Genomic DNA, 13,227 nt, shown 5'->3' with positions numbered 1-13,227 from the left:
TACCCCCTCCCCTAGTTTGGCAGCACCCACCCCTTCCTCTATAATGCAATGGGGTGGGCACTGCCAGACTACCCCACATGACTTTCTAAGCTAACCAGACACCATGTTTTCATCACATGTGGCTTATACTTTAGTGTACTGTATGACCAATGATTAAATCTAACAGTACTATTGCAATGACCTCATATTGATTTTGGTATGGTAGATAAAATATTATATATAATAACTTACAAAAGGTAGTAAATAGATAATAATTAATTGTAATTCACATATGATAACCTAACAGGTGATGTTATAGTCCAGATACCCACCTGTTATTACATACAATATTAGTAATGTAACAATCAATGTTGCTGTTGCTTACTTGTTGTCTGCCCCTGCTGCTACTCGTAATCTCAGAGCTGTGTCACTTAGCTCTCTGCCATTCCTGCTAGAACAATAATCTCTGTTAGCTGCTCTCTTGGGGTTGTCCAGCCCTGATAGTTCACCCCATGTTGCAGACAACTTCCTGTAACCAAATATGTGTATGTTCTATTAGGATGTTTGTTGTGCTTGGTGCAATGGTAGTATCTTCAATTATTAGTTGTTTCACAGGTCTGACTGACCCACTTTTTTATAGAATACAATTTTATCACCTAAAACTTGTGCTGTAGATCAAACAAGCAATACGATTTTTTAAGTGTTGACCATGGCCTGAGGTAGACCTTGTAGGTAGTACATCTTCAAAAGTATATTCCTGTTTTTATAGTTTGTTTCTATGACCATGACTTGTGCAGGATAGGCAGTAGACTTAGCTGCCATTTTGCTCACCTATTAATTGTAGTAACAGTCTCTTTAAAATTTTCCATTTCTGCCCTGGCTGACTCAGGTCTAAGTCTTGTTAGAGGTCGATCAGTACTCTCAGATACTGACCTGAAATAGAGGCTACTATTACTAGTGGGATATGGTGTTGTACTGACCTGTGTAGTGCACTAACTGGTCCCTTGGCTATACCCAGGGCTAGCTCCTCGTTATGTTGACGACGTGCTAACACATTTTGCTGTACCTTCAGTTGACCATTCTTTACTGTAGCTTTACTCTGTAAAAATCAATAGTGTAAAAATAATAGGAACTTGTTGTAAAAGTCTACCTGGTGAAGTCTACTCTCAGCTATGTCACTCCTCAAAGCATCTTTGATCTTTGTGGACATTTCCTGTTGTTTGGTTTGTTGTGCTGATAGAAAGCCCTTCAGTTGTTGCCTGAAATTCCTAGACTCTGTTACAAGTCGTAATGCCTTTGTCAACAGATCAGCTGCAGTGTGGCAGTGATACAACTGTGATATTGAGCAGTATTGCTTACTATCTACTGTGACTGCTAGTTTCTTTGGTTGAGGACAGGAGTTGGCATAGTGTCTCTGTCTACTATAGCCATCATGACGAGCAACAATTGGACCATGGTACACCTGAAGGTATGACAGAGGTACAGTGAAATTAAACCTCTCTTAACAGGCTCTCCAGTCTCCAAATTAAGATATTATTAGGACAAAAATTTTGGTCCCAAAATGTCTGTTCTAAATGAATGTATTTCCTCAACTCTTACCATGTATCTCTGGGCATCTAGTTGAAGATTTTGTGAGGATGATGACAGTTTTCCTTGTAGTAGCCTACGAGACTGATCCATTTCTTGTAGTAATTTCTTTAGTGCCTGCAGTTTGCCTTCTGTGTCCTGTTTGCACTTGGATAATGTGGACATTTCTGATTTGAGTAACTTCAAACAAGAATTCTGAAAATACATACACAACACATTACTATAAAAGCCCTGTCCAGCATATATGCACAATATACTCTAATAGAGCGTACACATGTTTGCTTATACCTCTTCACGACTTTTCTTCTCCTGCACACTTAGTGACTGCTGATTCACTGATATACTAGTCCTGATCTCCTGTACAGTAGTCTCCAGTGACTTCTTAGCTCTTGATACATGCTTAACCTAATACCGTATAAAAGGATCAGTTTAAATGTTGCATAATGCGTCTATTGTTTTTTTTTCTCTGTCGATGTTTCTTGTTGCATGGTAAAACTACTCTGAAAGTTGATAAAGAGTGCATCCATGTATTGTTTTTATAATAAATTTGAATGATCACATCAAGACAAATGTAGACAACTCACCTCTTCTTCCACCTTGAGTAGAGTTTCTCTGATCTTGGAGGATTCATATCTTAAACATTTCACCTCTTCGTGCATTTTATGTGATGTGGTTAGTCTAAGATCTGCAGCCACCTTTCCTGGGTCCAAAGCCTTATCATAGTGTTCCTCTGTGGTGGTTGCTTTTGTACCCTTTGTTGGTGTGTGAGCCAATTTCTGGCCAGATATTTGCAGACCTTCACTAGCTAACAATTTATCAGAGCTACTACTTGAAGTAGCAGAGGGAGAGCGGAGAATCCCTGATCGTGTTTTTACTGGAGCAGTTCTGGGTATTGTAGGCTGTTCATTGTGTCCTGCACCATGCCTCCCTGAAGAGGGGGCAGATTCAATCTTAAAAGAAACAGTTCTTTTTAATGCTTCCATTGCGTTTAGCAGAAGCACGTAGCTAGAGGGAGTCCGGAACTGCAAGGGAAAGTGGAATTAAAAATTTTAAATAGTAGCGAATACAGCCGCTTAGCGCTGTCAACAGACATTAGGAACATGACATTACAAACACACATAATTATAGTCATACTTGTCAATTGACGCTAATCAATAATCACTTTTGTAAGTTTTCCAAGGCAGCCATATTTGTTATGCTATGTCGCTATAGGCAACCTGCAGTCGTATACGTATCACGTGATGAGGATTACCGGTAGAGTATCACGAGATCGCCAAAAAGTTTCGTTGCGCTGACAAGATGGACAGGCCAAAAGAAGAGGCGGTCATCAAGCAGGGACAAGTCAAGTATAAAGAAGGCGGACTTTTTGTGAGTTTATATGTGGAAAAGCGTCTTGTCTATGCTATGCAGCTCTTGAGACGTGCCGACGGCGTCTCCTTTGAATGGGAGGAGCTAACAGCAATTACATGCATTCTTGCATGAAGCACGCAATGGTTCTTGTGTCTGTGTGCCGGCATTACAGCCAGGATTAGTAGGATTGTTCCTGCTGTAATGTATGTGCGTTTGTGATTGCATGTTTAATGGAGATGATATTCATTTTGGTTGCCCATACAGCCAGCAGGACTATGCACACTTGTTCAAAGCATCCACACACGGGCTAACATAGTTTACACGTGTGATTGTGTTTGGCATGAGTTGTTTTTGCTGATTCACTGACGGGTGGCCCAGCTTCCAACAACATACCAAACTGATTATTCATTATAGGCTGTCCACCACACACTGACTTCCCACATACACACACATACATATTAGCTCACCTGTTAATTGGTGTTGATCAATGAGCACCAAAACATTAGGATGTGTGGTGTTACCTTAACAGAATAAGCCTGGTGCAGTCAACCCATGCGAGAGTCTGATGACAGCCACAGTAAACACTTGTACAAATGGAGTATCAGAATGCGTGTGTAAACACATCAGCAATTTCCAGTTACAATACAATGGTAACACCCGAATGATGACAAACTCCTACATTTATGCTGGACGTAGACCAAACTCTTCAGAGAGGAGGCTGCTCTGCTTTGCCTGTCAGTTATATGGTGTAATTCAAGGGTGACTATAGACCCTTTGCAGGTGAGCTGCTGCCATAGCAACATCTGCCATCTTAGAGTACAACCTATTTTGCAACCCTGATAGCATTGCTTTCTATAAGAGTAAAAGAATACCCAGGAAGTAGAGCTGCTTCTGCATTCTACGGCAAAGGTTGACCAGTACGCTATCGGGGTTGCACAATAGGTTGCACTCCAAGATGGCGAATGTTGCTATGGCAGCAGCTCACCTGCAATGGGACTCTAGCGGAAATCACAGCGTTAAATGATCTCTGAGCAATTTGATTGGATGCACCAGTTTTCCATAGGTGTGTGATGCAGCCCTTGCAATCTGCATGCGGCTTACTAGCCAGTAGGATACAGCCTATTTAAACTGATAGGACTAGAGCATTGTACAATTATTTAATCACAATCACTGAATTAGCAGATGGTTTTTGCAATAGGACACTCAATACTTTTGCCCTCACTTTTCCCATATACCATCATAAAATCAGCAGCTTTTTTCCTGGACCACACCCTAGATTGCACATGGTCTGTAGTGTTGTGTTCGGTGTTTACTACGTATATATAGAGACCAGATTTTCATAGTGAGATTTAATGTGTTTATGCTCATTCACTAGTCACACTTCATCACTAAGCACTCATCACTATCCAAAACTTAGTACAATAATGTGAGTTGAAGCAAAGGGCACAGATAGGAAAAGTTGTATGTGACTTGAACCATGGACTAATTTGTAATCTATGAAAATATTAGCCTCCAGACTCAGAACTTTCTCCTAGTCCACTCAGGCTAGTTTCAGTATTGGATGCAAAAGGCAGTTGACACAAAAGTGATGTAATGGTGGCAAGCATTACAACATTCAATTTGCTATGTTTTCACTCTACATACCTTTTGAAGGACCAGTTTATGGCTACTTTCACATTGTGGCATTTGTACACAAGTAGTGCTCTTGCCCCATGTGTGTGCAATGCAGTGCACATGTCATATTATGTCATTTGAAATCTCATGCACTGCACACACTGTTATGCTCATCACAGTATGCCGTCGTTGTTGCATCTTCACTTTTAAGAGTTTGCCAAAAAGAATGGATTTGCCTGTTATAGAAAGATGCTAACTCAATTATTGACTCTGAATAACATAACGTTTATAAGTTTGTGATAATCGAATATACTGATTCCTCTGTTACCACCAGTTGTTCTGTTGTTTCCACTTTGTAGCACTGTAACTCCAAAAATCCTTAACTGGAAAAGTGAACTTTAGCTTTAGGCATTTCTTTGGCAAAAAAAAATCAAGCTAAGATAGTTATGTCTAGTCATGCCTTAATTTAGAACTGGACAGTACAACAGGCAAACATTGTGTTATTTGACTATAATGCTAACACTTATTCATAGTACTAAGTGTACATTACTCAACCATTATCTATTTATTGTATTAAAGGATCGATGGAAGCCTCGCACAGCAGTACTGAAGAATTTACCAACTGGTGAGCCTAATGATATGATGTGTATGTAGCAGTGTTATTGCTTGTACATAGGTCGACTGCAGTTTGTACTGCTTGACAACAAGGGAGTGGAGAAATATCATGTGCCCATCGAGGAATATTCTGGTGAGTGGTGGTATTTGAGCGATGGTATTTGAGCGATTTGTAGTGGGAACTTCATCAAGTAGAACACCTTCACCTTAAAACATTTATCCTTGATCCAACTTGTATAAATGCATGTTCATATTGATTTAGATCAGGACAGTGTTTATTTTTTACAACTACACTGGTGGCCCAGCATCATTGTCCTTCAGGGGTGGAGCCATGGGAGGGGGTTCAGATTTGAAGTGTCTTTGGGGGAAGGTCTGGGTGCTTCCCCTGAACCACATTTGAACGAAATGCATACAAAAAGTGTGCAGTAACAATAAAGGTGCTGTTTGTGCACCTAACTAGCTAAACCTACACACTGCTGTTTATGCAGCTTATAGAAACTATAAACCTATTGTAATACTACTTCATTTCCAGCCAACGAGCTGACAGCCAACTTCAATTTCTAAGCACATGGGAACCCTCCACATTTGAGTCCCTTAATTGGCAATACTTTCTTCCAAGTATACATTATTTGTGCTAACCTGACACATGTATATCAGACCACTCAAAGTTTATCACAGCCACAGTCATATGGCTCAACTAATTGAACCAACAGTCCTACTCCATTTCCACCATGCATCATGTGTGTAATTGATCACATGATGCAATACTTGATTCATCGGTGATTTAGCATTAATATGATGTGACCCTTAAAAATAGTACAGAGCTGTGCCAGTGTGCAAGTAGCTACTGCCCAGGGCTGTAAGATTTGGTGTGATTTTAATTTTAAAAAATCTGCCTCTGGAAAGGGGTTCATCTGAACCTCCCTGGCTATGTGCTTATCTTTCCTTCTAAAATATTCTGTTCAAGGTTCTGTGAGTAAGCTACCATGTAGTGAAGAATTTTGCTTTTGGCTATTTGAATTGCTCACTTAACTTACTTGATCCAATCTTTGGCATGATAACATACCACGGACTCTGCATGGTTATAAGGCACATGTGCTTTTAATTTTTGAAGAAGAATTTGACTATACTTGTTAAGTACATGTCCTTGTACTTTCTCATTTCAAACTTCCAACTCTTTCTGCCACTATTCGTTACCGTGTAGCAAGCTGTGATAATGTCTGAAAAATTTATGAAATTAATCAAATTATAGTAAGCAATGGAAGACGTACGACACATGCATAAATGCTTTGTGGCTACAAGCACAAACCAATTCTTTCAAGGTGACATTGGTGAATCGCATGTGCATGCCTTCATTCTTCCTACCATTACATTGTTTGTATTGTCCAGGCTGTATTCATTCATATCTGTAACAAAACTGGCCTGCATGAATTGGTAGAAAGTTTGTAGGGTAGCTGGATCCTTGAATAAAGGTTCTTGCTCAACAACACCAATACTGGGCATCAAACCTGGAACCTTTCGATTACCAGGCTGATGCTCTAGCCACTTGGATATGCTATCACACGCGCACACACACACACACACACACACACACACACACACATACACACACACACACACACACACACACACACACACACACACACACACACACACACTGCACACACTGCACACATATACTAATGCAATAATAAAAGTATCATAGTTGTTGACTGGGGGTGAATTGCTTTTCTTTTAGGGATTTATGTGAATCCTAAACCAGATGGAAATGAGAAGTACACATTCTCACTCATATCCGACCATACCACTGATATATTCTCATTTGAATCAGAAGAAGTGATGATGAGTTGGGGGGATGTCATCCAGGAAAAGTTTGGAAGAGGTATGTCCATCCGTCAATCCGTATAACCAGGAATGCATAATCACCTGCCAATACGCTCCTGGTATAAGTGTATATAGTGGTGTGCTATATAGTTAATAATACCACCATGTGTGTCCAGACATCACAAAATAAATGGTATAGTGCTATGAACCTTTTAATACTGGCATTGTTTAATTTTGTAAAAGTAGTGAGTTTAGATGCTCCCAAACATGTTAACAAGAAAGATGGCTGTTTTAAACCATTGTAGCAAATTGATCTTTGTTTGTGGGTGTTGTGCATGGACTTTAGTGTTGTATTAGTGTTTGTGTTATCCAGGTAAAGTAACTTACCTGGTTGTCCTTGCAATACCTGTAGATGACCAACTCAGTTGACAGTCTGTGTAGAGTGTGTGTATTTGTTTTTTGTGTGACATCACAGCCAAGTGCTAGAGGCCTGCTTCTATACTCACCAATGCCCAGTTTTTGTTGTTTTTGTTGTTGTTGTTGTTGTTGTGGTTTCCTTAATAAGTAAGAAACCTTACTCTAGTCTATAACAGAGGAAAGGAAATGCCTCTGTCACATAATGAATGAGGCAGAAAAAAGTGCTCTGGGCGCAAGACTAATAGTAATAGTCAAGTGGGTATAGCTCCATATAAGCTCATAATTTCAATAAGTGGGCATGACCTTATGTTGCCTACATAACAGGCAACTACATGCACTCCCAATAAGTAGGTGTGGCTTTTTCTTGAGCTACATTCCCATAAGTACAATACAACTTGCACTCCTGATCTGATCCTGGTCAGACCATAGTCTACTAAGATCTGGACAAAATGTTACCCAGATGCCCTGGATAACCCAACCTACTTACTATGCTGATATAGTCCACTAAATACTTCTTAACACTACGCTATTACCATATACCGGCCATTAGTATAGTAACTAGAAAGAATTTTTGCTACCTCTATATGTGATATAGTTTAAGACCCATCGTGAGATTAACTATAATACTTGTTGTGCTGTAAGGGGAAATATGGGTAGGGGCATACCTTTAGGTCATCAGCAAATTTCATGCCGTCACCTGGGTAACCGTACCATATGCATGTGTGTTTAGCATGTCATATCACTTGTGCACATTTACACACGTACGAAATGTATTGCACTATTTCTGTCTACTTCACAAGCTCAAAACAGCGTAACATACATACATGTGTGATGGTTGATCTACTTGAAGCCTGTAGTGTGCAACTATGCATTCCTATGGCTTAGTTGTAATTAGCATGCTGACGGTGCTATATTTAGAAAAGTGGAGTATGGCAGAAATGCTGATATAGCACATGGTAAACAACTTCCTACTCAAAATTGCTAAGCACAACTGCCCAGGTTGTAAGGATTTTTTTGTAATCCTCTTTGGGAAGAGACTTTAGGACCATATCAACAATAAGGCAATACTGAGGGATAACTATTTGTTATCTTATACATACTACAGCTAGGTTGTTGCACTGCAGCTGTACCATACCTCAGAGTAGAAGTCCTGTTAATCCACCACTGCTCTAAACTTGTGGCTTAGTGTTTTGTAAGCCGTCAGAAGAATCCAAGAACAAGTATTGTATGGTATGCAGTTATGTCATGTGAATAACCACTATAGTTACTGTGGCTATTGATATGATGTGAATGGAAGACGTCTATTATGAAACACTTGTAATAGCTTTGATGTTCCCACAGAGCCTTTAGATACATGGAATATATCTGTGTATAATATTCAATACACTGAATAGATTCATTTGTGAGAAAGGATGCCCACTTCAAAAGTGCTTTCATTTCTAATTAGTTTTGATAACTCCACTTCAAATATAATACAAAAGTCACATTGTCTGTTAGATGAATAGTTCATTATGAGCATATTATTTAGTAAATAATAAAAGTTTTTAATCTTCTAAGCACAATTTCATGAATAAAAAACATGGACGATCATCTCTTTACTTTATTAGCTATATTGATAACTAGCTCCACTACTAGTTACCTGTTATCAGGATTCTAGGGAGTAGCTATCAAATTTATTGACTATGAACTTCCCTCATTTACAAGAGGTAGAACTTGTGATTGTTCACTGCCTTTCCATGTGATTCAGTCAAATTACAATCATTGTAGGGAGTGAATTGTTTCAATAAATCTGCTAACTTTCAGCATAAGTGAACTTTCCTATATGTATTCAATGATGGAGTGGTTTCTATAGTTACATAGTTTGTACCTGTGCTACTACTTATTTGTGTACTAGAGTAAACTATGTGTTGGTAGGTATCACTTTCCCATAGTGTACTTGATGACAATACAAATGATTGATAGCAAATTATAATTGATAGCAAATTATACACTCATCTCTCCCCCATACATTACTATATCTACAATTTAACACCATCCAGTTTACCCACAGAAAATAGCCTGTACTTGTTATTGGGATCAGTCATGATGTGTGGTATTAAAGTATCTACTGTACTGAGTCGTAATAATTACCATATTATGCCTGTACTATGGACTATATGTATACGTGGTTTATACAGCTGTAACAAGCCATTGTGTGTAACATGTGACCAGTTGAATACTTTGAATATCCTGATATCCATCACTTTTATGTGCTATCCGTTAGCCTAAACTACAGAACACCAAAGAGAGTATAGTCCATACAATACATAACATTACTGTTCATACGTATACTCTTAGGTTACATTTACTTTAGGAGCTTTTTTGGAAATGAACACGCACACACACACACACACACACACACACACACACACACACACACACACACACACACACACGGGCATACTAGATACATACTACTATACACAGCACATACTACAATCACACGGACTATCTGTCCGAAGACCTTCATCCCTTTCCCAACCATCATGGGAAGTAGTAGCCTAGGGATGCTGGGTAACTTAATAATTGTAAGCAATTTGTGTAGGCCAAGTGAATGAACACCCCCAAGGAAGTTGGAAAGACCACAGGTCTTGGTCCACCATCTTCTGCAGTATATTTGTATGCATGGTGTAAGCCCCATTATTGGAGTGCAAATCCAACACAAGGCATGCATGCACGCACACAGGCATATGCATTTGTATACACACTATACACATACACCACTGATGTACAGGCATACCTTATTAAATACATAAAAGGATGGCATTTTCAATGAGTGCAGTTTCAATGAGTATATAGCTAGAAACATAAATACATAGTTTACATACTTGTATTTGTCTATATCATGTAGTGTTGGTGATCAACATTACTATACCTCACCGCCAACACCAACTGAAGCAAGGTCTTGCTCTATTGATTGTCCGAGACAACGCCATCACAATCACGACAACAGATCAACCACCAAAGCTTCAGTGTAGCTTTCTAATCCGTCACATTAAGAAGTATGGGGACTTTGATAATGGTTTCGTGTTTGAAACTGGCAACAAGTGCCCCAAGGGTGAAAAGACATTTCTTATAAGATGCAACAATAACAAGAAACTGTACAGTTTACTTGATGGATTGGCAAAGCGTTCAATTACAATCCATGATGTTATTTCACGTCACAAGTTTGAGGAGATTGCTACACCACAGGGTTCTATCCCTAGGCCTACTACCTCACCATCTTTCAACTTCAGTAAATTGTCATCACAACAAGCTCAGCAACATTCAGGTGTAGCAAGAAGTAAGCTTCGGAGTACCAGTGATTTGGGTGAAACTAAGAAGCCATCTAATACCAGGCTTCGTAAATCAATGGGCAATGTACTAAAGGAGTCAACCCTTCCTTATTACAATGTGGAGTCAGATGGGAATAGCTATTCGAACTTGGGTCCTGATGGTAAGAGTATTGTACCTGAAGTTGAATATGAGATTATTCCGGACGATGATGTTTTTGAAAACAAAAGAGAAATAAAACGTCATCAGTAAGTTATGTATGCTTCACTGCGGTATTGTTACTAATCCAATTTCTTGGTTGTTGGTTATCAAATCTAATAAATGTAAAGTACATTTATGTGACAAGTGTCAAGTTTTATTGGGTTTCTTGTCACCATTGTGTCTCTGTGTAATCATGATGTAATGAGTGTTGTTGTTGTTTTTGCAGGCGTGGCTCAATTCCTGCACCAGCTCATAACTACCGCAACATTGATGCATCTAAAGCAGCAACTATGGGGAGCAGTCGACATCGTAGTGACACTGCTGACAAGGAGTACATGAATCTTGATGTGGCACCATCCACTAGCAAAAAAGATGATGAAGAATATGTCATGATGAAAACTGGTTCAGTCCACGAGGCATCAGATAACTATGTTAACCTTGATCCCACAGCTCAAACTGTTGACAAGCCTGCTATTCCTGCTAAGGATGGTGAAAATAGCTCAGACAACTATATCAACTTGGACCCCACTTCTCAAACTGTCAAAGGCAGAACCCATTCCAGTGTTAATCACAAGCCTGCTCTTCCTAATAAGGATGGTAAAAATAGCTCAGACAACTACGTTAATTTTGATCTTGTTTCTCAATCAGAGAAGAAATCAGAATCTCAAGCAGAGAAGAAATCAAAGTCTCATGTGTCAGACAACTATATTAATTTCGACCCTACTACTCAAGACAGCAGTACACAAGACCAGTATGCTACAGATACCCAGTATGCTAATGTTGACTACTCAAACAAAACTGGTGTAAGAAGGTACCATTCCTCACCAGTTTCACGTAAAGGTGTTCCAACAACACCAAGTAATGGGCAGCTATCCTATAGCCACATTGTTTTCCATCACTTCCCAAGTGATGAGTCACCAAATAGCAAACCAGCTGAGGAGACAGCTACATCTGTGAGTGAACCCAAAAATGATGATTCAACAGATTATGCTGCACATCCTGTTTCTAATTCTGAGAAAGCCACAACACCACAACAGCAGTCTGATCCATCACAAACAAGTGAGTATGAAAATTTGACACCCCTCAACCAAACACCTGGTACTGATCCACAAGAATCAGAATATGAACAGATGACTCCAATAGGTCAACATGCTGCTCTGGATAAACCACAAGAATCAGAATATGAACAGATGACTCCTATAGATCAACATACTTCTCAGGATATACCACAAGAATCAGAATATGAACAAATGACTCCTATAGGTCGACGTGCTGCTCAGGATGAACAAACTGTACCTAAACAGGTAGTGCAGCCTCAGCAGTCAGCTGCAGCAGGATATGAAGATTTTGTGCCTGTTAAGGCAAATGGTAATACCTGTTCTGTACAGACAAACCAGGATAACTGTCTTAATGGTACATATTCGCTATTGCAATTTCACACTGAAAACTCTAATCCAGCTAAGTCAATACAAGATGACTCTTCCCCATACTCCCTACTTTCCCATTCACCAAAGGTGGCTGGATCACCAAGTTCAAGTTCAAATTATTCAAGGCTGGAATTGCCAGGATCTCCCAAGACTGTATCTTCTGTAAATCAAGGTAAACCACCTATGTTTCCACCACGAAGCCCAGAAAAACCTCTGGTGCCACCTCGAGAGCTGAAAAAGAGAATGCAACATCCTGAGCCATCGTCACTCTTCTCTGTTTATCCAGAGCTGCCACCAAGGAATCCTAGTTTTCAAGGAGTAATACATTCACCCACACAACCACCTGCACCACCAGCAGGCCCTAAACCAACCTTATACCCACAGTCAGTCATTAACCCACCATCTCCTAAACAATCATCTTCATCACTCAATTATTGTGAGGTTGTGGTACTGCCTGCTGAAATAGGACAACCCAAGTTTCGACCACGTTCTGCGGCTATCAATCAAACCATGCCTGCTCAGAAGTCAACTGACAATTATGCAGTGATTGACGCAGCTGCTAGCTTAGGATTGCAAAAGGCTCTTCAACAGCAAGAACATGATAGGCTAGCTTGATTTGTATACATAATGTGAATTGTGTGCTTTTTTCATACTTTTATAGTACATAAAGATGTTTAAAACATACATAGATAATAGACACCCATGAAACATACAATCATAACAATTACATACACATTAGATACAGGCGACTATATACCAATGCACAGTACAGGCCATGGCAAGGGAACTAAATAGCACACACATAATTGATAGCTAAAAGTTTAAAAAGCGATATGTCAAGAACTGTATTTAGCAGCTGGGTTCATCAGTTTGGCTGGTACTTTTTTGGTATTCATCACTT

The 13,227-nt window shown here is 39.5% G+C and overlaps 2 protein-coding genes across 2 annotated transcripts; one reads left to right on the top strand and one right to left on the bottom strand.

Moving 5' to 3' along the window:
* Positions 1-187: 187 nt before the first annotated feature.
* LOC136259964 (tektin-like protein 1) lies at positions 188-2,795 on the bottom strand. The gene is made up of 10 exons (XM_066053545.1): positions 2,701-2,795; positions 2,151-2,588; positions 1,855-1,971; positions 1,579-1,761; positions 1,339-1,441; positions 1,130-1,290; positions 960-1,078; positions 811-912; positions 365-508; positions 188-311 (listed from the first exon to the last, which is right to left on the bottom strand). Exons 2-10 carry the CDS (start codon positions 2,547-2,549, stop codon positions 293-295), a joined length of 1,347 nt encoding a protein of 448 aa, XP_065909617.1. The 5' UTR covers positions 2,550-2,588; positions 2,701-2,795; the 3' UTR covers positions 188-292.
* A 2-nt stretch (positions 2,796-2,797) lies between these two features.
* On the top strand, positions 2,798-12,995 carry LOC136259962 (serine-rich adhesin for platelets-like). The gene is made up of 6 exons (XM_066053542.1): positions 2,798-2,934; positions 5,110-5,155; positions 5,207-5,278; positions 6,884-7,027; positions 10,277-10,946; positions 11,126-12,995. The coding sequence occupies exons 1-6, from the start codon at positions 2,866-2,868 to the stop codon at positions 12,939-12,941; spliced, it is 2,817 nt and encodes a 938-aa protein (XP_065909614.1). The 5' UTR covers positions 2,798-2,865; the 3' UTR covers positions 12,942-12,995.
* The last annotated feature ends 232 nt before the right edge of the window (positions 12,996-13,227 follow it).

The sequence above is a fragment of the Dysidea avara genome, chromosome 7 (assembly GCF_963678975.1).
Source record: "Dysidea avara chromosome 7, odDysAvar1.4, whole genome shotgun sequence".
NCBI classification, from domain to species: Eukaryota; Metazoa; Porifera; class Demospongiae; order Dictyoceratida; family Dysideidae; genus Dysidea; species Dysidea avara.
Note: the sequence above shows the minus strand (reverse complement) of the source record. Positions and strands in the feature narration are given on the sequence as shown.